The sequence below is a fragment of the Lathamus discolor genome, chromosome 2 (assembly GCF_037157495.1).
Source record: "Lathamus discolor isolate bLatDis1 chromosome 2, bLatDis1.hap1, whole genome shotgun sequence".
Classification (NCBI taxonomy): domain Eukaryota; kingdom Metazoa; phylum Chordata; class Aves; order Psittaciformes; family Psittacidae; genus Lathamus; species Lathamus discolor.
Window position 1 is genome coordinate 31,039,866 of NC_088885.1, and position 23,152 is coordinate 31,063,017.

The following is a 23,152-nucleotide window of genomic DNA, read 5'->3' on the forward strand; positions in this document are numbered from 1 at the left end:
AATCACCAAATGTTGCTAGTCATCAATAATGCTCACATCTCAAGCTCATGTTGAAGTGCTGGGCTTTACAGCACGAAGACTCACTATGTAAGATATGAGTGATTTTATTTAAATGTTTGATATTAATATTATTCTGTATATGCTCTGTTACAGATTACATCTTCTATTTTCCACAGCTATATGAGCCTATAGGTGTTACAATAAAGTTTGGGGTCAATTAAAGCTGCTTCCTTAACATATATACTGCTCTAACAGACCCCAAACTATTGCGGGTGTGCAGACCTTGCCAGTGTGTTCTGACCTCGACTATGCTTTTGTTGAGGCTTCATTTTTCTCCTTTCTGAGTTTGCTTCCCCCCTTTAGGAACATTTCAATGTGTTGTGCAAAACTGCAAGCATGTTCATCTTTGCAGGATTTTTCTAATGAGGAAAACCCCCAGAAAAACTCTTTAAAATCTGTGACTTAGATTTAATTTTATTTGTTATCTTTTATGAACAAATTACGAAATATACTTCATTCACAAATTGGAAATATTTACAATTTCTTTACAACAAGGCATTGTTGAGATTTTGATTTATGGCATTCTTAGAGCATTCTGTCTTTCAAAACAAAGACATTGGTGGTGTTTTCAGCACACTTCATTTACACTCTGAATGTGAAATGGGAGCCTTTTGGAAGAGTAATTTGCACTCTCTTTTGATATGATCTACTGGGAAAATTGAGGCTGGATGCATTTGGAAAAAGGACTGTGCAGCTGTGTTGCTGGTACCATGCCAGATGATCTGACGCCATCGTATTACACCAGATGCTGCTAAGTGGGGAGGAGAAAAAGATTCCCCTGAGCCATCCTTCCTCTGCCCTCTTCTCTTCTCTTTAGAAATGCTGTGACCAGGCTAAATGTAGCCCAGTTTGGTTAATTTTTTCTTGGTTTTGAGTGTTTTTGAGAAGAAGAGTCTTGAGGAGTCTGTTTCAAATACTGACAGAATTCTGAAAAGTTATTCAGACAAAAAAAAAAAAAAAAAGAAAAAGAAAAAGAAAAAGAAAAGATAGTAGCCAGGAAATGAATAAATACTGTATATCCTCAAAATGTTTAGGAGACAAATTTTGAACATGGTTCTAAAAGGAAAATGCAACTGTGCTGTTCTGCAGTTGTAACATTGGGGCCATAAAAGCTAAGATAGTTCTATTTTCTTAATTCCTTGGAGTCTATTTTTTTCCTGAAGAAAGTTCTAAACCCATTTCTTTCCATGGAACTTTTAAATATCTCTTAGTATATACTTCCATTATAAATCAGATGTGGGCCACCATTGCTTAGGTTGTCTGTCATTTCCTGGAACAAGAACAGAAAAGACTGATCAATATTACAATTATGTTATGGTTTTTGAAATTCAATTAGCTGAGTTTGTAAAAAAAAAAAAAAAAAACAAACTCCAAATTTCAAACATTTAGAAAAACTTTGCAACTTTTATTTGGCATGATAAATCTCACTGTAAAAAAAAGAAATCATGCTTCTTCCTACATAAATTAAATACATTTGAAAGCTAATAGACCCATTGACACTGAATGAGTTGGACATTACTCTCAGACCACATGTACAGCCTTGATGGCATCTGTGCAAGTTTTGTGGCATTGTCCTTTGAAAGTGCATCAAATCAAGCTTGTGTGCTAATCTACAAAGGAAGAAGATGGTGTTTGCTTGCATTCAAACCTTTTTCTGTGCTGACGTGCTACGAACAGATGCCATTTGATGCTAGCTGGGGTAGACATTTAGCAAGTAGGTTTAGATCCAAACAGGATCTAAGGGGTTTACGATGGAATTGATTTCGTTTTGCACTTAATATGCCAGACTACAATTTTCAGCAGTTCATCAATTGCCGCCCAAGTGGCAGATGAGTCATCTTGGAGTAAACTGACCTGATCATGAGTCAGAATCCTAAAGCACCTAAAGGAAGATTTGTTTGCTGGGAGACAGCTACATTAATTAAGCAGTTCCCTGACCTTGAAGGCTGCTAAGCCACAAGTGGTTTATGCTCAGAAGTACCTTACTCTGAGCGGCTTTAGGCTTATTTTGTACCACATTGAATTTGGATGCAGAAATGATCTGTTACCTGAGTCCAATGACATATCACAGAGAACATCCAGCTATGCCAAGAGGAATGGGCACATAACAACGCAGTTTTTCTATTCTTTTAAAAATTCAGGTAGATGAGGGAGAGGTGCCACTGTTGGACCAGTTCTAAAATATTTGCACAAGAACCAAAAGCTCTCCTCTGCATGGAAAGATTATTTTCACCTTTTCTACCTTCTAGGTACAGTTGGAGAAAATGTTGAAGAAAAAGGATTTGTTTGTCCTCCTTCTTGTGGAAATTACTATGAAAAAAGTAAAGCAAGATTCATTGGGATAAACAGAGAGAAAGACAGAAAGAGCCTGACTCTATAGAATAGTAGCTGAGATTCTTGGTAAAGAGAAGAAATTCTCAGACCGGGTCATAATTCGTAGTCTGACTCTTTCTCTCTCTTCTTTTAATACATAACATTTTATTTATAAATAGTTTGTGGGGCAGAGACCAGAACTTAAGAGTTTAACATAAGGTGGAAGCACTGGCGCCTTCTCCCTCATGTGCTACCTGCTACATTTTAAAGTAGATCACAAGACTCAGTTGTTCCCTGTACAGTTTTTGAAAGAAAGGATATCCTACTCCTCTCTACAAAGTAAACATAGGGCTATCAAACCAAGTAGCCTTGCCAATTAATACTCTTGTGTCAAACATAAATTTCAGACAAAATAAGGGACTTAAAGTTACCAAATTTTGAGTGTTTTCGAGCACCCACCTCTCCTTTTGTCAGATGATGGTGCTGGATCTTTTGTATGGTGCCTTGCAGCATTCTCATATGCTGAAGAGGAATAATCATACCTAACACTGAACTCTGAATCCCAGTTTGGGGGTTATCTGCTCTGAAACAAGGAACTATGTTTTGCCTATTTAAAGGTGCCTAAGCCTTTGTTGCTTTTGTTGGATCTACGCTGAAGATATCAGTCAGCTAGGAAAAAGACCAGGAATACCAAAGCCATTTAATATTAACTATCAGTCAGATACATGTTAATAGTATTGATCTGTCAGAAGACTATTTGTAAGTACATGTAAGTTTCCTTTTGTCAGCTTTGTCACTTGAATCCCCTGGAGACATCAGCTATTAGAATATCATCATAATTTCAGAAAATATTGAAAACCATTTATATTCCCCAGTATTTCTATTAACAAAAATAAATGTATTAATAAATTAAAAAATGCTGCTGAATTCAAGAAATGGAGGAGCACATGGGTTAGAAGCAGAGTGAGTCAATGGTTGAAACATCCAAATAGGAGCATTTGGATCTTTTACTAGGGTGAATATTTTAAATACTCAACTTACTTCCAGACTACAGCGTTCACCACGTGGAATTATGTCACTACCTGGAAGCACCATTCCTGACTCAGAGTGACATCACAGTATCAGCCAACTTTGATGAGCTGAAACTATGACTTCATCTTAGAGGTGGCCCTTCCTGAAGTGACATAGCAACATGGTAGCTCCCTAGTGTTCAGCATACCTTGGAGGTAACTCTGGTGTCGGGGGCACCACCGGGCAGCTGGGCAGGTCGGTTATTTCAATACCCCTCAACCTCTAATATAAATATAACAATTATACAATAAATATAGCACAAATAAATGCACATGCAGTACATGTCTATATTACCGTATATCTATATAGTAGAAATATATAAAATAGCCTTATATATAAAACATTTTAAAGCCATTTTCTACATCAGGGCCTAATTTAATGTAAGTTTTTAAGTAGCCTTCGTTAGTTTTTAGGGGCATGACTTGAGCTAATGTACTCAAACCTGTTAGCAGCAAGCAGTCCACAGGTTGTATGTAGGTCTAAGAAGTCCCAGATCAGACCGTCTACACATGCATACTTGAATCTACAACACACTTGCACGAAGTCCTCCATTGGTGAGGCACATCCCACATTCACTGAGCATGTGCTATAGGGCTGCTCTGCACGTGCATCATGGCCCTTCACCCAAGATAAGTGGACGTCTGGCAGTCCTCTCTACTATGTGTCTAAAAGTTCATTAGGTTAAAACAGTCCAGGAAAGGACAGCAAACTGCTGCTATACTTGGTCATCTTCAGCCCAAATTGGTAGGGTTGGCAGGTGTTTTTCTTCCCAGGCCAATTCTTTGTTACTTTCTCTCTCTTTTTATTTCAAATGGGCTTCATCATTGTCTTTATTGAGGAAAGAGCCTCCTTGAAAAGCAAGGTCTAACCTACCATCTGTAAGACAATAGTCATACTTGCCTACATAGCTGACCAGAATTCTGCTTCTTTTTAAAATGAGAGGGAGAAATGTATCTCTTCTCTTGATTTTATCACCCTACTTTATGTTATAGTTTTAGCCTGTACTATTAAACTTTTAAAAATACATTTCAAACATCTAAGGTAAATTCATTTTATATTTCTACTCGGAGTCTCATGTCAGTTAAGAAACCAAAGGATACTGACAAGTAATTTTTTACTTCATGGACTGTTAACTGCTATGTCATGTTTTGTCAGAGAATCTGTAAACATTCTACATTCTGAGTGAATTAATCCTCAATCTGCTATTCAGAGGTCTCAGTAGATACAATACGGACTGTTGAATTCAACTGTAACACAAACTTGCACTTGGAGGTTTAGTTGGGCAGTCCACTTGACTTTTGTTCCCTTCTCTACTCATTTCTCAAATGAAAAGCATTGGATACAAAGTCCAAATGTAAAGCACAAGGTGTCAGTTAAAATTTTACTCCTCAAATATTAGACAGATCTGTAAATCCAATGAGCTGATTTCAAGAATTGTATTAAATTAATTTTCTGACCCTACTTGCTTAGTTTCAGAAGCTTAAATTTCAGAATCTAAACATAGACCTAGACACCTTGGTAAGCTTATTTTTAACAGAGAAAGGCAGTAAATGCTCAGTGGTGCTGCAGATCAGACCAGTTTCATTTAGGTATCTAAATATGCCCTTAGGTGCTTAGGTTTAGTCATCCAGGTTTGTGAACTGTGGCTTTTGCGTTTAAATAACCTACTTTATAAGCTGAGTAGTTAGGAGAGGAAGAAATTGATTAAATCCTGGAAGCATGCAATGATGTGGTTACAGAAAGCATTCTGTGCTTTTTCACAGTACAATACATGATAATCCATATTAATAAAGCTTCACATTATTTATGAAGTACTATATTTAGCAGCTAAACCCTTGAATAGCTATACAATGGAATTATGTTGAAAATGGATGTACTTCATTGAAATGGATGTACTTCAAATATCCACTACCTAAAAATAGCTCTGTATAATGCAACATAATAAAGCTTACACAGAATTGCAGCATTTAATTTCCCAGAAGCAATTTCTCATATAAAACTGAAAACTGAGTACATCTCTTGCCCATTGTGCACGTTAACACATACAGTAGCATTTTAGGAGAAGCGGAACAAGTAAGGGAGGACTCACAACTCACTTTTTCTGCCATTTCATGGGAGTGATGCAATGAATGTTCTCTTTCTGAGAACATTCGCCTTTGTTCATAGCTGGCTAGCCGACAAGTGAGCCATGAAGAAAGGGTGCAACCACCAATTCCAATGCATGCAAGAGACATGGAGGTAAGATGCAAAGAATAAAGAGCAGACGACTTCTTTGTCAGAGCACGAAGAAATTGAAAATTTAAGATTCCTCCGATTAGTCCACAGATGCAACAGGCAGAAAAAAGTATCATCTGTTAGGAAAGATGAGAGAGGTTATGTCATAGTAACATTTTTCAGAGACAGATTCATTCATATGAAAAATGAGACTAGCCATAATTCAATGTTTCAGTAGCATCATGGGCTGCAAAACACTGCACAGACACTAATTTTTAACTTTCTCAGCTCCCATAGAGCCCCAAGGGAATACAACACCTTCTGGTGTACTAGAGTTAAGATTGATGTTGCATGTAAGATAAAGTTGGGTAGAATGAGTTGGTCATGAGTTTAGTCAATGGAAGGACTAGTAGGACACAAATCTTTTGATTTCTAGCAGTTCATCCAAAACTATATCATGACAGAATGTGTCATAATTTTCCATTGTGCAGTTTCTCACCACTCTTCAGGAGTGAATGCCTCATGCATTTTTAGTGAATCTCTCTTGCTTTGTGTGCCATCTGACTCTGCCTCCTGTTCAGTTCTAATTTGTTCAATCAGAGAGCAGTTTGAAGGCTTTCTACAGCTTTTGTGGGGACATCAAAAATGTTCAAGGTGAATGTGCTAGACAAAGAAGCAAGAGAAACAACAAAGAAACCTTACAGAAGGTCAGTGTGGTGACTATGTGATAGTTTGCTTGTTTGGTTTTTTTAACTTGGTTAAAATGCTTCTGGAAACTTTAGAAGGATGTGATACAGGCTGCTGTTAATGAGATATGTTTGAAGACCTCCTAACACTTTAATCACAAAGATGCCACCCTGATTCAGGACGTCCTTGAGCCATAAATGACTCAAGAGCAAAAGACTTTATTATGAAGATACTGTTAAACCGCTGTCTTACTTCCTTTGAAACTGATGGCCTGTCAGATGTTGATCTAGATGGATCTTTGATGTTACTCAATATGGCTTTGTATATATACTTATCTACTGTGGTAGGAAAAATTTATGAAGCCTTAGAGACTACTTCTGTACATAACTGGGATAAGAGTTTTGTCAGGCATGTGGCATTCAGGCTGTATGTTGCAGTCCACTGGGAAGTGATTATTTTATAAGACCATGAGACAGTCAGCTTATGGTCCATATGCTTTAAGAAATGAGATTGCCATTGTAACAGGGTTAGCATAACACATTGATATTCAAAAATTATCTAAGAGAGATCTTAATTCCCTTCACACTTGTGCTGGTTTTATATGACTTCCATCTGTATATGGCAGAATAATCAAGCTGGCAGAAAATTACACCAGATATCACTTATAATAGGATCATGTCTTTAACATGAAGTTTTGCTATGACTTGTGAAGTAATAACACCATTTTTCTGCAGTCAGAAAAATTACTGTACTTCTGATTCTTAGAAGAGAGAGAAAACACCCACCATCACTTTAAAACTGGCTTATCTGTGATTCTGATTGCAAAAAGAACTTATTCAGTGAACAGCTATGATATCTAAAATCAGACTTGGACAGTAGCCTCACTGATGTGGCAGCCCACTATTGGTTTCTGAAGGACAGAAGATTGAATCCAGTGACATTATTGGGGAACTTCTGTAGGTATGTAGCGGATAAAAGACAGACTAGGGACAAAGTAGGCCCCTTCCGGAAGCTATCAGGAAAACTGGCTACCCTGGATTTGGAGAAGGGTGAGGTTCTCAATGACTTCTTTGCCTCAGTCTTCACTGGCAAAGTCTCTGACCACACCACCCAAGTATTGGAAGGCAGACTCAGGGACTGTGAGAATGAAGATCTTAGTTCCACTGTAGGGGAGGATGTGGTTTGAGACCATCTTCAAAACCTGAATGTACACAAGTCCATGGGACCTGATGAAATCCGTCCGCAGGTCCTGAAGGAGCTGGCGAATGAAGTTGCTAAGCCACTGGCCATCATATTTGAAAAATCATGGCAGTCAGGTGAAGTTCCGATGCCTGGATAAAGGGAAATATAACCCCCATTTTCAAGAAGGAGAAAATGGATGATGCGGAGAATTACAGACCAGTCAGTCTCACCTCTGTACCTGGCAAAATCTTGGAGCACATTCTCCTGGAAGGCATGCTAAGGCACATGAAAAACAACAAGGTTGGTGACAGCCAGCATGGCTTCACTAAGGGGAAATCCTGCCTGACCAATTTGGTGGCCTTCTATGATGGGGCTACTGAACTGATGGACAAGGGTAAAGCAGTTGATGTCATCTACCTGGACTCACGCAAAATGTTTGACACTGTACCACACGACATCCTTCTCTCTAAATTGGAGAGACGTCAATTTGATAGGTGGACCACTTGGTGGGTAAAGAACTGGCTGGATGGCCGCATGCAAAGAGTTGTGGTCAATGGCTCAGTGTCTGGCTGGAGACCAGTAATGAGTGGTGTCCCTCAGGGATTGGTGTTGGGACCGGTCTTGTTCAACATCTTTGCTGGCAGCGTGGACAGTGGGATTGAGTGCACCCTCAGCAAGTTTGCCGATGACACCAAGCTGTGTGGTCCGGTTGATATGCTGGAAGGAAGGGATGCCATCCAGAGGGACCCTGACAGGCTTGTGAGGTGGGCCAATCCCAACCTTATGAAGTTTAACCATGCCAAGTGCAAGGTCCTACACCTGGGTTGGAGCAATCCCAGGCACAGCTACAGGTTGGGCAGAGAAGAGATTCAGAGCAGCCCTGTGGAGAAGGACTTGGGGTGTTGGTCGATGAGAAAATGAACAGCTTCGGTGTGTGCTCGTAGCCCAGAAAGCCAACTGTATCATGGGTTGCATCAAGAGGAGCGTGACCAGCAGGTTGAAGGAGGTGATCCTGCCCCTCTACTCTGCTCTCGGGAGACCTCACTTGGAGTATTGTGTGCAGTTCTGGTGTCCTCAACATAAAAAGGACATGGAACTGCTGGAACAAGTCCAGAGGAAGGCCACGAGGATGATCAGGGGACTGGAGCACCTCCCATGTGAAGACAGGCTGAGGAAGTTGGGGCTTTTCAGCCTGGAGAAGAGAAGGCTGCGTGGGGACCTAATAGCAGCCTTTCAGTCTCTGAAAGGGGCATACAAGGATGCTGGGGAGGGACTCTTCATCAGGGACTGTAGTGATAGGACAAGGGGTAACAGATTAAAGCTTTGGCAGGGGAAGTTTAGATTGGATATAAGGAAGAAATTCTTTACTGTGAGGGTGGTGAGGAACTGGAATGGGTTTCCCAGAGAAGCTGTGAATGCTCCATCCCTGCCGGTGTTGAAGGCCAGGTTGGACAGAGCCTTGGGTGACATGGTTTAGTGTGAGGTGCCCTTGCCCATGGCAGGGGGGTTGGAACTAGATGATCTTGAGGTCCTTTCCAACCCTAACTATTCTATGATTCTATGATTTTAACTTTTGTCCTGGGTTTATTGACTTGGCATAAATTTCTGTCAGATGGTTTTCCATCCAAGTTTATCCACACTGGGATAAATAGGGACACATGGCTTAAATAGGTATGACCTAAACAGGCTATTTCAGAACTGCCTTGTGTTGTTTGATTAATGCAAAGTGCTGATTGCTTTTTTGGACTGCCAAGTTGCAATTGTACAGACTTTTTATCAGAAACACTTGGACACAGAAAGCCCCCAGTAACAGGATTTCAAGTTAGATAAGTATGCCTTTCTATATATACTTAGGTATTATATATGCAGTGGAAAAACTTACAACAAGTCCAGATTTTTTTTTGGCGCACAATATTCCACATATGCCACAGAGCAGAAACTGCAAAGAAAAAAAAAGCAAAAAGAAAACAACAGTTATTTCATCATTTAAGATCTCAAGTTTACATGCTGCTGAATTGCTGTATTGCTAACCACAACGGTACGTTAGGCAGTGGTTACAGTTGTCAGCATTTTTATCACAAACCTTATATTTCAGGAAGCTATAACTAAAACATAAACACACTTATCTGAGAAGAAGAGACTGGAATGAGAAGCCAGGTTAAAGATGATTACTCATACAAAAAAAAAACAACCAACCAAAACCTACTTTTAAGCTGCTTAGGTAAACAAAATACAAGAAAAACCCAAAACAAAACAAAATCAATGTTGTAAGCAAAAGATTACTTTTTACTCTTCTGGGGTTTGTTTAGATGAGTTTAGCAAGTTTTAGTCAGTGATCCAAATCACCTACTTTCAAGCTGCTGATGTACTTAATGCCTGATCCTGCCATCTGTACCACCAGGGGGTCATACATGGATTGTTGGAACTCTGGGCAAGAATGCAATTCATGCACCTCTGTGGGTGCAGGTGTAAAGTATGAGTGCAGCTACACTGAGCATGCAGGAAAACCTGTTTCTAGATAGCTCACTTTGCATGAAGGTATCTGTACCTTTTCATGTAGCTCCCTTTCACAAGCTCATGTACTAATTGTTGCATCAAGCATTAAGCAAAAACTAATTAACAAAACCAGAAACATCCTAAACAATGACGCTAATGCTTTTTAGTGACCTTTAGTGACAGATGACATCCTCTGAGCATCTCTTTGTCCCCTAACAAAGAAAGTTTAATGAGGGAGTCAGAAAGTAGTCCCTGAGGAAACAGTTGTGGTAGGAATTAAAGTAGTTGGATGAAAGCAGTAAAGCCTTCTCCAGGTGTTTATAATACGGTCAGAAGATTACTTTGATACCTCATAAACTTCTTTATTAAGAAATCTGTGCTTCTTATTTTCAGTAAACCTAACCCTATGCCCCTACTGGGACTTAATTTTATAGCTTTGAAAATGGATTTTCCCACATTCATTCTGCATGGAGATGGTGTTTCTAGCAAAAGGCTCTGCTTGACCTTAATTTAGGGTTAAATCGCCAAACAGGCCTGACTGTTACATAAAGAAAAAAATATGAATTCTGCAGTTTCTATACATCATTCGTGATTTCAGGATCCTTGTAATATATTGCTTGTACCTCACATTTACCCTCCAGAATTTTCCAACTTCAGTATCTCATTTGAGGTGGTGCTTTACTACATAGTTTATCTCCCACCAAATAAAGTAGTTCATGCATATAGCTAAGAATAAACCTTAACATATATTTTTACTCTTAGGTCCATTGAATCAGTTGCACACAATGAATATGGTTAAATTTTGTATATTATTTACTTCTACACTAAACATGGGATGTGAACTTCATACCAGTCTGAGTATGGAGAAGGCTGGGTCATGTACACCATGGTGCTGAATGGATCAGGACGTACCAGGACATACAACTGGTGGTTGCTACTACAGCTCACCTATTGGACTAACAATCAAAAAGCCAACAGGTAGGGCTTCCTCTACCCCTTTCTGACAGGAAGGAGAGATTTCAGCTCAGAAATATCACTCCTGAACTGCAAGTTTTCACTCAAGGTTTCTGTGATGTTTTGGAGTTTCACTCCCAGTCCTGCCATTGCATATTGATTTCAAGTGAAGGCATGCTTCAGATTTTCACATGTAATGTTTTGTATTTCTCAGCATTAATGAAGAAGCCTCAAAAAAAAAAAAAAAAAAAGATATCACTGTAATTAAGTTCTATTCAGTCAGACTTGATAAAGCAGATGATTAATAACATAATTTCTCTTTGTAGTGATTGAATAGCACTGAAAGGAGAATTTTGTATAGAGAAAAATTAATGAGTTCTGCAGAGCTTAAAGAAAGGATGTGGAAGATACTATCAAAACTAGTTTCAACTTGTAATATGTGTATGTTAACTAGTTGAAAACGCTGTGGGGTTGATGATTTACCTTCAAAGCTGAAATAATAGGTCACCTCTCTCTTCAAGTATGCTCTAATTCTTCTCCTGTTAGAGCCAATGATATTTTATTACCACTGTTTTCAAATGAAGAAGACTTTCTATTTCCATTGTACAGTTTTGCTAGACAGAAGGGAATGCAGTTGACAAGTTATAGTAGCTTTGCATATGACCAAAGGAGCAACATGCAAATTACAGATTCACTCAGCGTGAGAACCCACAAGTTTTGGAAGTTTTGCTGTTCTTTACTGTTTTTCAAGGACAGGAAATACATCCTTCCAAACCACTATTATGTAGTGCCATATACTTATATATTACCTAAGGTATTTCCCAGCTGAAATCCAAAGAATAGTGAATGAGCTAATCTGCAGGCCCTAAGGTACTGGCTTCTCAAAAACAAGGGGTGATTACTGTATTCCATAGTTGTCAAAGTATCTGAAGAACTACCTGCAGTAAAGATCTGGATGCAGGAGTTGAATGTACATTAAGTTTGCCGATGATAGTAAACTAGGAGGAGCTGTGAACACCCTCAGAAGTAGAGAGGCCTTACAGAGATACCTGGATAGACTGCAGAGGTGGGCAGTCACCAATCATATGAAATTAAACAAGAGCAAGTGCCAGATTCTGCACCTAGAATGAGGTAATCCTTCTTATACATAAATATTGCAGGAAAAGAGGCTGGAAACAGCTCCACAAAAAGAGATCTGAGGGTCTGGCTTGATGACAAGTTGAAAAGACAATGGTGTGCCCTTTCAGCCAAAAAGGCCAACAGTGTCCTAGGATGTATCAAGCACAGCACAGCTAGCCAGTTGAAGGATTAACCCACAATATATTTGCATTGGTGCTGCCCCACCTCCAGTACTTTGCGCAGTTTTGGGTACTTCAAATATAAGAAGGGCATAAATTATTAGAGCGTGTCCAGAGGACAGTGACCAAGATGATGAAGGGCCTTAAGGGAAAACTTATGAAGAACAGACAAGGTCTTGGTTTGTTCAGCTTGGAGAAGGCAGTTTACACCTCATTGCAGTTTACACCTTCCTCAAGTGCAGGAGGAGGTGCTGATCTACTCCGTCTGCTGACCAACTATAGGACCCATGGAAATGTAATGAAGCTGCAGCAGGAAAAGTTCAGGTTGGACATTAGGAAGAGGTTCTTCAGCTGGGAGAGTGGTTGGTTACTGGAACACGCTTCCCAGGAAAGTGATCATAGCACCAAGTCTGTTGGGGTTCAAGGAGTGTCTGGATGACACTTTTGGTTATATAATTTAGTGTTAGGGGGGTCCTGCAAGGAACATGGAGTTGGATTTGGTGGGGAATTATGGGTCCCTTTCAACTGGAGATAATGTATAATTCTGTGATTCTTTATGATAATATTTTACTGTATCAGGGCCTGTATGTATACCCTGTATGTATTTTCTCTCTCTGTACATATGCAACATTTATACATATACACAAGGAATAAGGTGTCTTCTAGTTAAAGAACTCAAGAGGGAACTAACTGCAATTATTCTCTTACAGAAACAAATACTTCACTGCTGGACTTTTGTTTTAATTATTTTTCATTAGAAAAACTGTGAGAGGCTAAAAGGTCCAAAATCTCATAGTTCACTGTTCAACCAGTCCCCATTGCATCTGGGGTTACTTTTTGATTTCAGACTTATTCATACCTCCTATGATACATTATGTTTCATGTCAAGACTAGCAAAGGAGGTAGAGACTTAATGTATCATCCAATAATAAATACAGGCAGAATCAGTTTTAGGCGATTGGTAAAAACTTCAAAAAAGATACTACAAAGCACAAAGGCTACTTAAAGACTCAGTGGGCTGTGTGTGCCTCAGTTCCTCTTTCAGTAAAGATTTGCCAGAGACCTAGCAGAGTCAGAGTCCCTCTGATAGCACTGGTGTGATTTTAAGTTGATGCAGTAGTGTCTGTTTTTCTCTGGAGTCTTTGCCATTCATGCTGCAGCTGTGCCTGTTTATGTTCAATATGCATATTTGAAAATCTCTCTTTTGGTCTATTGAACTTTGGAACCAAAGACCTCCCAGAAAAGGAGAAGGTTTATTTTGAGCCTGCTTTAATCTACCTTATATTAAATATGGGCTTGAAACAAAGTCTCAGATCAAAATACCTAGAAATTTCAATAGGGAGGTTGAAATCTCAATTTAGATTCAAGTTTTGTTGTTTGGATCCATCCCTACATATATTCTGGAACAGAAGACTTGACCTCTTTCACTTTCTCCTGGAAAAAAGGGGCTTTCTTACTGGTAGTCTGAAAAAAAAGATTCAGTTTTACTTATATTTGCAGAAAGCCAGATATTTGTTGGTTTCCATCGTGCAGAAGAAAAGGAACTATTTTTATTTTATATATTGACTCCAAGAAACCTTTATTTCTTCTGTTTTGAAGAGGCAAAAGCAATAGTGTGTGCAATTCCCTGGAAAATGAAAACTGCCTCTATAGAAAATCTTTCTGGAGAGAGGCTGAAGAAAATAGTAAACAGTTGAATATGCTTGATCCCTAGTCTTTGTTCATGATAAAGAAACCCAAACCACATACACTTTGTGGAAAGCCCTCCAGGTTTCTGGGTCATCCATATGTATCTGATGAAATAGAGGAAGGGAAATTATTCCAAATTTGAATAGTAACAAAGTGAAAATGCAAGCATACCATATCTATTCAAATAATCTTCTACTTGGAAGAATATGCATCAGGACAGAATCAGTATTTTTACTTCTATCTACTCTTGTCAAGTTTAGTTTTACGCTAAAATTGTATAAACACGTGACTGTCATGAGAATACCCAGGATTTTGAAGTTAGTAATATTTAGAAAGAACCATTCAATTTAATAATCTTGCTACTTTAACTCCATCCAGATGAGAAAAAAGCTGAAATCCCTAATGGATGAACAGAGTGGAGGAGTTATTTCTAATTGTAACTCTTCTTCAAGGAAGTATTTCAAAACAAGAATTAAGTTTTCTTAGAGTAGGCATAAAGGGCACAGAATCAGTTCATGAAAACAAAGGTGTCAAACTAGATAAAAATACCAACGGGTAAAAAAATGTGAACCTAGATAGCGAATTTGCCCATCACCTCCACAAAGAAACACAATCTTTGCAAAAGAGGAGTGAAAACTTCTAAAGATATTGTTGTCCCATGCAAGGGATTGTGGGAATAGGAAAGTCCAGCTGGCTGCAGTTCATCCAGAACCAGAAGCAGAAGCAACAGCATTGCCACAGCTGAACCCTATGTGCCACCAAATCTGTCATGCTGAGAGGGGGCCTCTGCTGTTTGAAGTGAGACATAGTGTTAAAACATGTCTAATCTGAGCTAATACCTGGACCTGGTAGTGTGCTGTTTGGTCATATCAGCTCAGGTGGTGCTACAGTTCCCACTGATTCAAGCCACATTCAAGCAGTTTAAATTTCATCCGAGTCCCTGTGATTAGTGTTTACATTCATCTGGTTCTAGGCCTGCAGAGATGCTATAAAAATGGAAAATGATTTTTAGAAATGCTCAAGGAAATTTTAAAGTGGGTGCTTGAACCTGGAAATCTTTGAATCAGTGATTCAAAAATTCTCTGATCGTCTGGCAAAGCACTGAAATTCTCAGCACAAAATAATGATATTTATTTCCTTGCTCAGGTCCTGTCAGAATAGTAAACAGTAAATAAAGCTTTTTGGTTGGTTTGGTTTTTCTTTTTATAAAACATTTAGAGTATGATATTTTTTTGTCTCAGAAAGTAATAAAGATTATTCCTTGCAGGTGAACTAAAGTCTTACCTCAGGAAAACATTTAAGTATATGCTTAAGTCAGTCTATGTTCAACAGATCCTCCCCAAAACAACCCAGGGATTACAAGTACGTTTGGACAGACTGTCTTCCAGATTGGTTTATGTTTCTGGAGTGCCTGAATGATAAAGAAAACCTACTGAAAGACTGAGAAATTCACTCAACTGGAGGGAATTGTCCTGGTTTCATGCAAGGTGAGAAGATTCCACACTTGATGCATCCTCCCTCACCTATAGGTACAGAACTCTCCCCAGCTTCCACTAAGCTCACTGGCAGTGCTGTGATTCTTTTTGTCAGGAGCAGGAGCCAACCAGAAATATGGTCAGTTTGATGAAAATGCAATGCATATGTCAAATTAAAGTAGGATCACATCTGTATTTTGTCTGCATCTTAAACAATAAAGTGAATTTTTTAGTGTTCTTTTGAAAATAAATAAAAAAGAAAAAGAAATAATTTGACTGTTCTTTCCAAAGGAAACTTGGCAGCAGTAAAACTAAATGCAAGAATTTAATGTTTTATAATTCTAGGCCACCAACATTGATTTAACAATCTAAAATTATGTTCTTGCTCTGGGAGAGTTTCATACTGACTGACACTCTCTCTTTTCCTTTAAAACCTGGGTAACAAAAAAAAAAAAAAAAAGAAGCATCAAAATCAAATATTTCAAGTGCCAACTTGGAGCAAATTTCTGTAGCCAAACTGTAAATGCAGATTTTTAGTGGGCAGGTAGACTTCCTCTCTGCTAAAATCACACATCATGGAAACAATATCTCTGCCTCTACAGACGGACAGACAGACTGACTGACCAACACCCAGAGAACACAGATCTCTCAAATAACTACAGATATTTGTCTTTATAGGGGAAGAAATTATTATTCTTGAGGTATATAGCCATAAGTGAATCATCAGGTTCTCTTGCACCTGAAGATAGATGGCATATTTGGCTAAAGGTGTGGCTTTTCTCTCTCTCTCTGCAAGAGAATCTCATTTATAGCAAGAATTTATTCACCACTGCAGAATAAATGAGAACTAGAGCCATATGCATATGTGTGAATACATAGTCACTACTCATAGTGATAGTGATGCAACCATTATTATGTTTGTTGTATCATATAGCTGAAATGGAATGGTGGGTTGGAGAAATATGCCTAAATTTTGGCTAAAAAGAAATCTGGGAGACACTGACTACAACCTGTGAAGTATAGCAATATAATCATAACAAACAGAAAGATCAGAAATCAAAGCCACATTTACCTTACATTACATGGGATTGAATTTTTGGTTTATTTGTGAGTTTCTTGTTTGTTGATTTTTCTTGTTTGTTTTCAATTTAGCATTTATGGCCTATTTTAAAAAGAACAGATTGGACCTCATGTAAAATAAATTGGATAGTTGACTTCAGGTGATTTGAGAAGCCAGTCATATCTTCAGTTGTTTTCTGTTGGCTACTTTTAAACAGCTCTTGCTGTCTCGATCTAGCTCAACTCCAATGCAAACAACAAATTTAGAAACTGTTTTCCTTTTTCCATACATTTTTTATGTAGACATTGTCTAGGATTTCTGTTTCTTCACTCTTGTCTGTTCCACTTTCCCTGGCTTGCTTACACATAATGCAGGGCATGCAATCATCAGAGCACTTCAGCCCATGCTTAACTTCACTTGTATCTCCAATCCCATGGGTGGGATTTACATGCTTAAAGTTAGGTACATTTCTAAATTATCTGGTTGAATGGAGAGAGTGAACAATAAGAACAACTCTTTGAAGAAGACAGCTGATTTTGCCTCAAATGCAAAGTGTTATGGGGAGGCAAATACAAGAGATAGAATGTGCATGATTTTAAGATGCTCAAATTTTAGGGTTTCAGGTTAAGGTTTCCATGGTGATGCTGTCTTCATCTACTTCCTTATGAACTTGGGTCTCTGCTGAGTTCCACCCACATAAAAGGATAGAACGGGGTCAAAAGTTTCCAGTATATTTCCAGGTAAATTACAACAGGAGATACAACACTGTTCAATTTAAATTCAGTGTTTTGCATCCTAACCTGTCAAAAGCATGCTTTGTTCCTTTAAAGTCCCTTTCTTTTCCTTAATGTTCACTTCTCAAAGGAAAATCTTGATTCAAGAGTGTGAATTGGACAAAAAAACCTCGCCATATTTCATGCAAGACATATTCTTTAATGAAGACAACATGAGCTCAGTGCAAGATCTAGTGAGCAGAAAGGCAGTTTATGCCATTTCTGCAGCAGGACAATTCTGAGAATTGTGCAAACAAGCCTTTCTTCAGTTGTTTTAATTTGAACCTAATTATCCATTGCCCTAAGCATCCCTGGAATGGTAGATCTCTATCCCCTTTCTTGTCCTGTCTCACCTGCTAGTCCCCTAATCATAAGAATACAACCTATCAGACAATTTGAACTGCTGGAGTGGTACAAAGAGGGTGCCATTATGGTGAGAATTTAGACCATAGATCTTTAGTTCAAGACAAAGTAAGTAGGCCTTAGTAACTATGTTAGCCCATTCTGCATGCCATTGTGATTTCTCATTTCCTCTACTACATGAGGTACAAACTGTTTTCTTCCACTTTATAGTTTCTTTGTGGCCTCTCTTTGCCTACCCAACCTTCATTTACTTGCTCAGTTCATAGCAGCTGCTGACTGCCTCTTCTCGCTCTGGTTATGGGCATCCTTCACCCACTTGTTACATTTTCAAACAAGTCACTTTGGGTTCCCTTCCCTGACTCTGCCCTCACATATGGGAAGAATTTCCTAGAAATATCTGCAAAATCAATTAATTTTCCTCTGTCATATTCCTTTCTAAAACTCTGCCTACAAACAGCTTGAAATCAGCCAGACTGCTGGTATGTTGATGCAACCACCTGTTATACCAATCAATTTTGGTTTGTCATTTGCTTATACTCCCTTACATTCTTTACCCTACATCTGTCTCTTGCTTTGATACTAAGGTCCTCAGAGCCAACATCTAATGCAATAGGATCTTAATCTATTGTTAGGACAAGCTCTGGGGTAACAGAAATCATAAAAATGAATGAGGCAGTTGTGCAGGAAATGTGCATCGTCATGAACTGGTATCAGCTGTGATAGCATTGTCACAAAATGCAATCACTGCCTAAAATAATGATCTCACTGAGTGGTCGAAACTCTTTGACTTCAGTGAAACCCAGAATATTGCCCTTGCTCATTAAATCTTCAGATTGACACGTTTTTGGGTAATCTTTTTTTCATTAGCAATAATCAGAAAATTCACTCTTTGAAATGATTTTGTTAATACCATTACCTGTTGACCACACTCTTATCTTATCTGGTCTTCATTCTCATTTTTCACCTACTTGTTCTGCAGTAAAGAATTTTTGTGTATGCTTACATACTGCCAAAAATATTTATGACTGTTGTCAATAATTAATAATTATTTACAATCAGAATATTACATGAAGCACTTTGTCAGAATGAATTTATAAATTACAGGAGGTTATGATGATGAATAACCAAGAGCATTTTGCATTTACCATCTTACCTCAAGGAGGGCAGATAATCCCTTTAGAAATACTGCTGCTCAAGCCAAGCTGGCCAAAACCAGTTTTGGAGTTTAAAAAATGCCCACTCATGTTTAGGCTGAATATTCAATATTTCCTACTCTTTGTTTCATAAATATAAATAGCCATTTGGGGGAACATTCTTCCTAGAAACATGCATCTCTCAAACTGAAAAAATAAGAAAAAATTTTGAGAAGTGAGAAATGCTCTGTGATAATAACATGCTGCTTCTATTAACCCATTATTGGCGTTTCATTTTTTGTTCATTTTACAAGAAGCTCAGAGTGCCCAGATCATGAGAACATAGCTTGCCTTTTCCCTCCAATTTTCTCTTTTTCCTCCAAAAGCTCAGAACTCAGCTGAGGTACCCTTGACATTATTTTAAAACACTTTTCAACAGTCTCATCACAAGGGACAGGGCTGTTCTTTTTCTAAAAAAAACCAAACTCACAATCAATTTAAAGATTGTAAGCTATGGCCTGTGTTCCACTCAAAGCATTGTGCTTTCCCAGGTGTAAGAATGGGTTCATGGAAAGTTCAGTTGCCCACAGCAAAAATGAAAAATGAAAAGAAGTGAGAAAGAAGAGCTCTCTCTCCCCCCCCAACACCACCACACACATACATCTCTGCCACCGCGCCTCCCCCCTCGTCCCAGGACTATGCAGACTGTACCCCATGCACATTGGAAATGGACCCGACGAGGCTCCCGGCACGGCATGCACACGCGGGAGGGAAGAAAAGGGAAGGGAGGGGGATGCCTTCGCACGGTCTGATCACCACCATTAAGAGTTAAAGAGAGAGTGAAATGGCTAACGTACACACACCCCGCTCCATACCGGAGAAGAGTCTCCCAGCTGAGGTTTATGCTCTGTGAGGACCAGGCTGAAACTGACCGCCCCCACGGCCACGCTGGACACCCCTAACCCTATCTCCAGCACGGAGAGCACCAGGAGGCTCCCGATGATCTGGCTGCTCGTGCACATCCTCCCTTGGTCATCCTTCCTTCCCGATTAGCCGGAGAAACCGCGCATCCTCCTCCTCCGGCGCTCCCGCAGCGGTAAGTCGCCCCCAAACTTTTGTTCCTTCTCCGACAGCCGGGGCGGAGCGGCGCATCCGCTGCTGGCGGGCGCTGCCGAGGGGCCGAGCCGGGCTTCTCGCAGCTCCGCGCAGCGCCGCGCCGGCGGCGAGCGCAGCCCCAGAGCCGCGGAGCTGTCCAAGGTGCCGGAGGGGCGGCGCGGAGGGGCGCCGCTTCGGGCGGGCAGCGCGGCGGGCGGCGTACGGCACCGCGCTCCTCAGGGGCTGCGCCTCCTCCGGAAAACTCGACCTTGTCTGATCGCTTCCTGCGCTCTCATTGAAATGACCTCACTGGGATTTTTTTACACACACACACCCACACACCACACCCCACCCCACCCCCATCTGATTTCTCTTCCCCCCTCTCTTCCTGGGTTGGGAGTTGAGGGGGAGAGGAGTGTGGCGAGCCCACCCCGGCTATATTTATGTATGAATCGAGACCCAATGCACAGGCGAGGCGGTACGGCAGCCCCGCCCCAGGGCCACAAGGCACGGCGCCTTCCTCCGGTCCTCCCCCAGGCGCCGCGGCTAGCACACCTCCTCCGTCCTGCGCCCCATCATCGGGCGGGTGGCAGGCAGCGGGCAGCCGTGGCAAAGCCAGATTCAGGCAGCGCTTCCCTAAAAGGGGAGCCCTGTCGACGGGGTGTGCACAGGCCTCCCTTCTCCCTGGTCCTGCTGCCAGAATTCAGGAGGAAGTCCATCTTCCTCTTGTATTAGTAAAGGGGCTGGAGTCTATGTCTCACCACTGCAAAACTCCCTGGTCTCTTCCAAAATGCTGTCACCAAAATAGAAGACTGCTGTAGCCATTCTTGTCACTCTGACAATGGCCAGGACTGTGTCAATCCTAAAGCAAATGAGCAACAAAGCAAAACATCACAAAAGATTCAGAGCTGCTACTTGAGCCATGCTTGATTGCTTGGTACCAGTCTTTGTTCCTGTGGCTCAGATACAGGGAATGCTTCACCACTCTGATTACGGTTTTAAAATCCAGATCTGCTGCACAGCATGGTAATATGTAAACACTCAATCTGGCACCTTGGTTCTCCTAAATATGGATCTCTGACTTTTGGACACTTACCTGAACAACAGGGCAATGGTGCTCCTTTAACAATTGTATCCTCAAACTCTAGACCATAATTCAAAAACATCAACATCCTGTAGTATTTAGCTAATTTTCTTTATTTTTAAAATTCTAAACAAAACATACATGCAATTTTTCCTTGTATGTGAAAATCTAGAATTCTTAACATGTACAGACATTCTACACTCAGGCATCAGAATCCAGAAGGGCAGTCTAGACTTATCCATTATTTTAATGGTGCAATTTAGAGGCAAGAGCATAAGATTGGCTAGGTCCTGATTGAGCCCATTTCTTTGGGCTCCAAAACCTGTGCCTTTTGCTTTGAGAAGACAGCCACTGAACCACTGCCACCAGCACTTGTTAAAGTGCAAGAGAGCAAGCTATACATAGGTTTTATACACACAGAAGATTAGACCCGCCACTACATGCCAGAGTTTAGTTCCGATTTGTAGAAATCTTGCATACCTAATAGCTGTGGGTGGAGTGAGACTGACACCAAAGTCTGTCACCTTAATATTTTTTGGTTCTTTAGATACCCTAAAGTGAGAGAAAGGGGTACCAAGATAGGATCTTAATGTTTTCTACTTTAAAATTTCAGCTGTTTCCTATTTTCTCACACTTTTCCCAGTTCAGAGAAGCAGAGCAGGTGACTACATCTAAAGGAAAAGCTGCATTACAGTTAAAGCTGAATTGTCTCCTTTTCAACTCATGTTTTAAATGGTACCTGACATCGCCTATCATTAAAAATCAAGGCACAGCATTAAAGTTCCTAAGCTACTATATTTATGTGAGATGATAGAAAAAGCACAGATTTTCAAGTACCCACATGGGTGTAGGAAGGTGTTTCTGCAATGACAGTATCCTTATTATGTCAGATTGTTATAAATGTTAAAGTGTGCTAAGGTGCAACGATTTTACTGCTCAGAGTATATTTTATCAGGACTATAAAAGCCAGTGGTGATAAGAGAGGAACTGTATAATGACATGTATAATTAATATATTTAATACTTGCAGCCAGATAGAATGCCTATCATATCAGGATAGAGTTCATGTGACAGAAATAAGATTTCCATAAACAACTTGTTTTATGTAACATTTCCACTTCAGTCATAATAAACTGTCAGAAAGATGGGGAAGAAAGGAAGAGACTTTGTGGAAAGGGTGTCCTAGATGGAGATCACTTCATGCCATGGTTATTAAACCAGGGGTATAAAACTGGAATGGATTGACAGGAGAAGAAGTGCTCTGGGTGCCTGCTTCCTAAGCTGCAGGCTGCTGGGATGTGAAGAGCTAAGGAGGACCTCAGACGGAGTTAATAAGCTGCCCAGGAGGAGCTGCGTGAGTTATCTCTGCTTTGAACCCTTTCAAATAAAGGCAGGAAGGAAATTTAATATTCTAATCATTATCTTTTTAAAATTAAAAGATACAGTCTTTGTCCATGTAATCATTTTAGTTTATTTGTACTGTGGTGCTACATCATCATTATGTGCTGATCTAGGCAATTAACTACACATGGGACTATTCATGCATACATTTCAGCACATGCTCGCATCTTTGCACCATTAAGGCACTCTTTTCCAGAGTTATTTAGTTGCTTGCTGTCTCAACTGTCTGGTTTGAAATATTTTCTGTATTTATGATTCCCGTAACAAAAAGATTATGATGAAATACTAGGGGAAAAAAATCTAAAAATCATTCAATGTACAGGCAAGTTTTCATTATTACTGCAGAAAGTTAAATACTGAAATCCCATTTCCAAAGTACAATTAACTAGAGCCGTGAGGGATGTGGATTTTTAAATTTAAACTCTTGTATTAATGAAAAAAAAGACATCAATCTTATTCTTGACTTCTTTGAAGGAAATTTTTTTTTATCATTGGAGACTTTAAAAATGGTTTGTGACAAAAAAAATCTAGTCACACAGCAGGATGAAGGGTAATTGGATGACATAATACTGGCAATGAAGAAATAGAGCACAAAGGTTTATTTATACTAAGTCCCTTTTATGTGGCTCTGATGGCCAAAAGGAGAGACACTAAGTTGTAGCCCCTCCAGTGGAAATCAACAGTTTTATGTAACACTTTCAAGCATGTATTCATGGCTGAACGCATCTTGTTAAAGTAGTTGAATCTGTTTACTTCCTAATTCCATATGTCTCTTAAATAATACTATAAAGGTCTTTATTGTGAA

The 23,152-nt window shown here is 39.7% G+C and overlaps 1 protein-coding gene across 4 annotated transcripts; it reads right to left on the bottom strand.

Annotated features, from left to right (window-relative positions):
* Nucleotides 1–583: 583 nt before the first annotated feature.
* Nucleotides 584–19,929, bottom strand: TMEM196 (transmembrane protein 196). 4 transcript variants are annotated; one of them, XM_065666286.1, is made up of 5 exons: nt 19,644–19,929; nt 9,410–9,466; nt 5,541–5,795; nt 3,593–3,666; nt 1,256–1,330 (listed from the first exon to the last, which is right to left on the bottom strand). In XM_065666286.1, exons 1-5 carry the CDS (start codon nt 19,788–19,790, stop codon nt 1,324–1,326), a joined length of 540 nt encoding a protein of 179 aa, XP_065522358.1. In that variant the 5' UTR covers nt 19,791–19,929; the 3' UTR covers nt 1,256–1,323. The 4 variants fall into 4 exon arrangements, with proteins under 4 accessions (XP_065522360.1, XP_065522359.1, XP_065522358.1 ...); XM_065666285.1 differs by having other exon boundaries at nt 19,632–19,929; XM_065666288.1 differs by lacking the exon at nt 3,593–3,666 and having other exon boundaries at nt 584–1,330.
* Between the last annotated feature and the right edge of the window lie 3,223 nt (nt 19,930–23,152).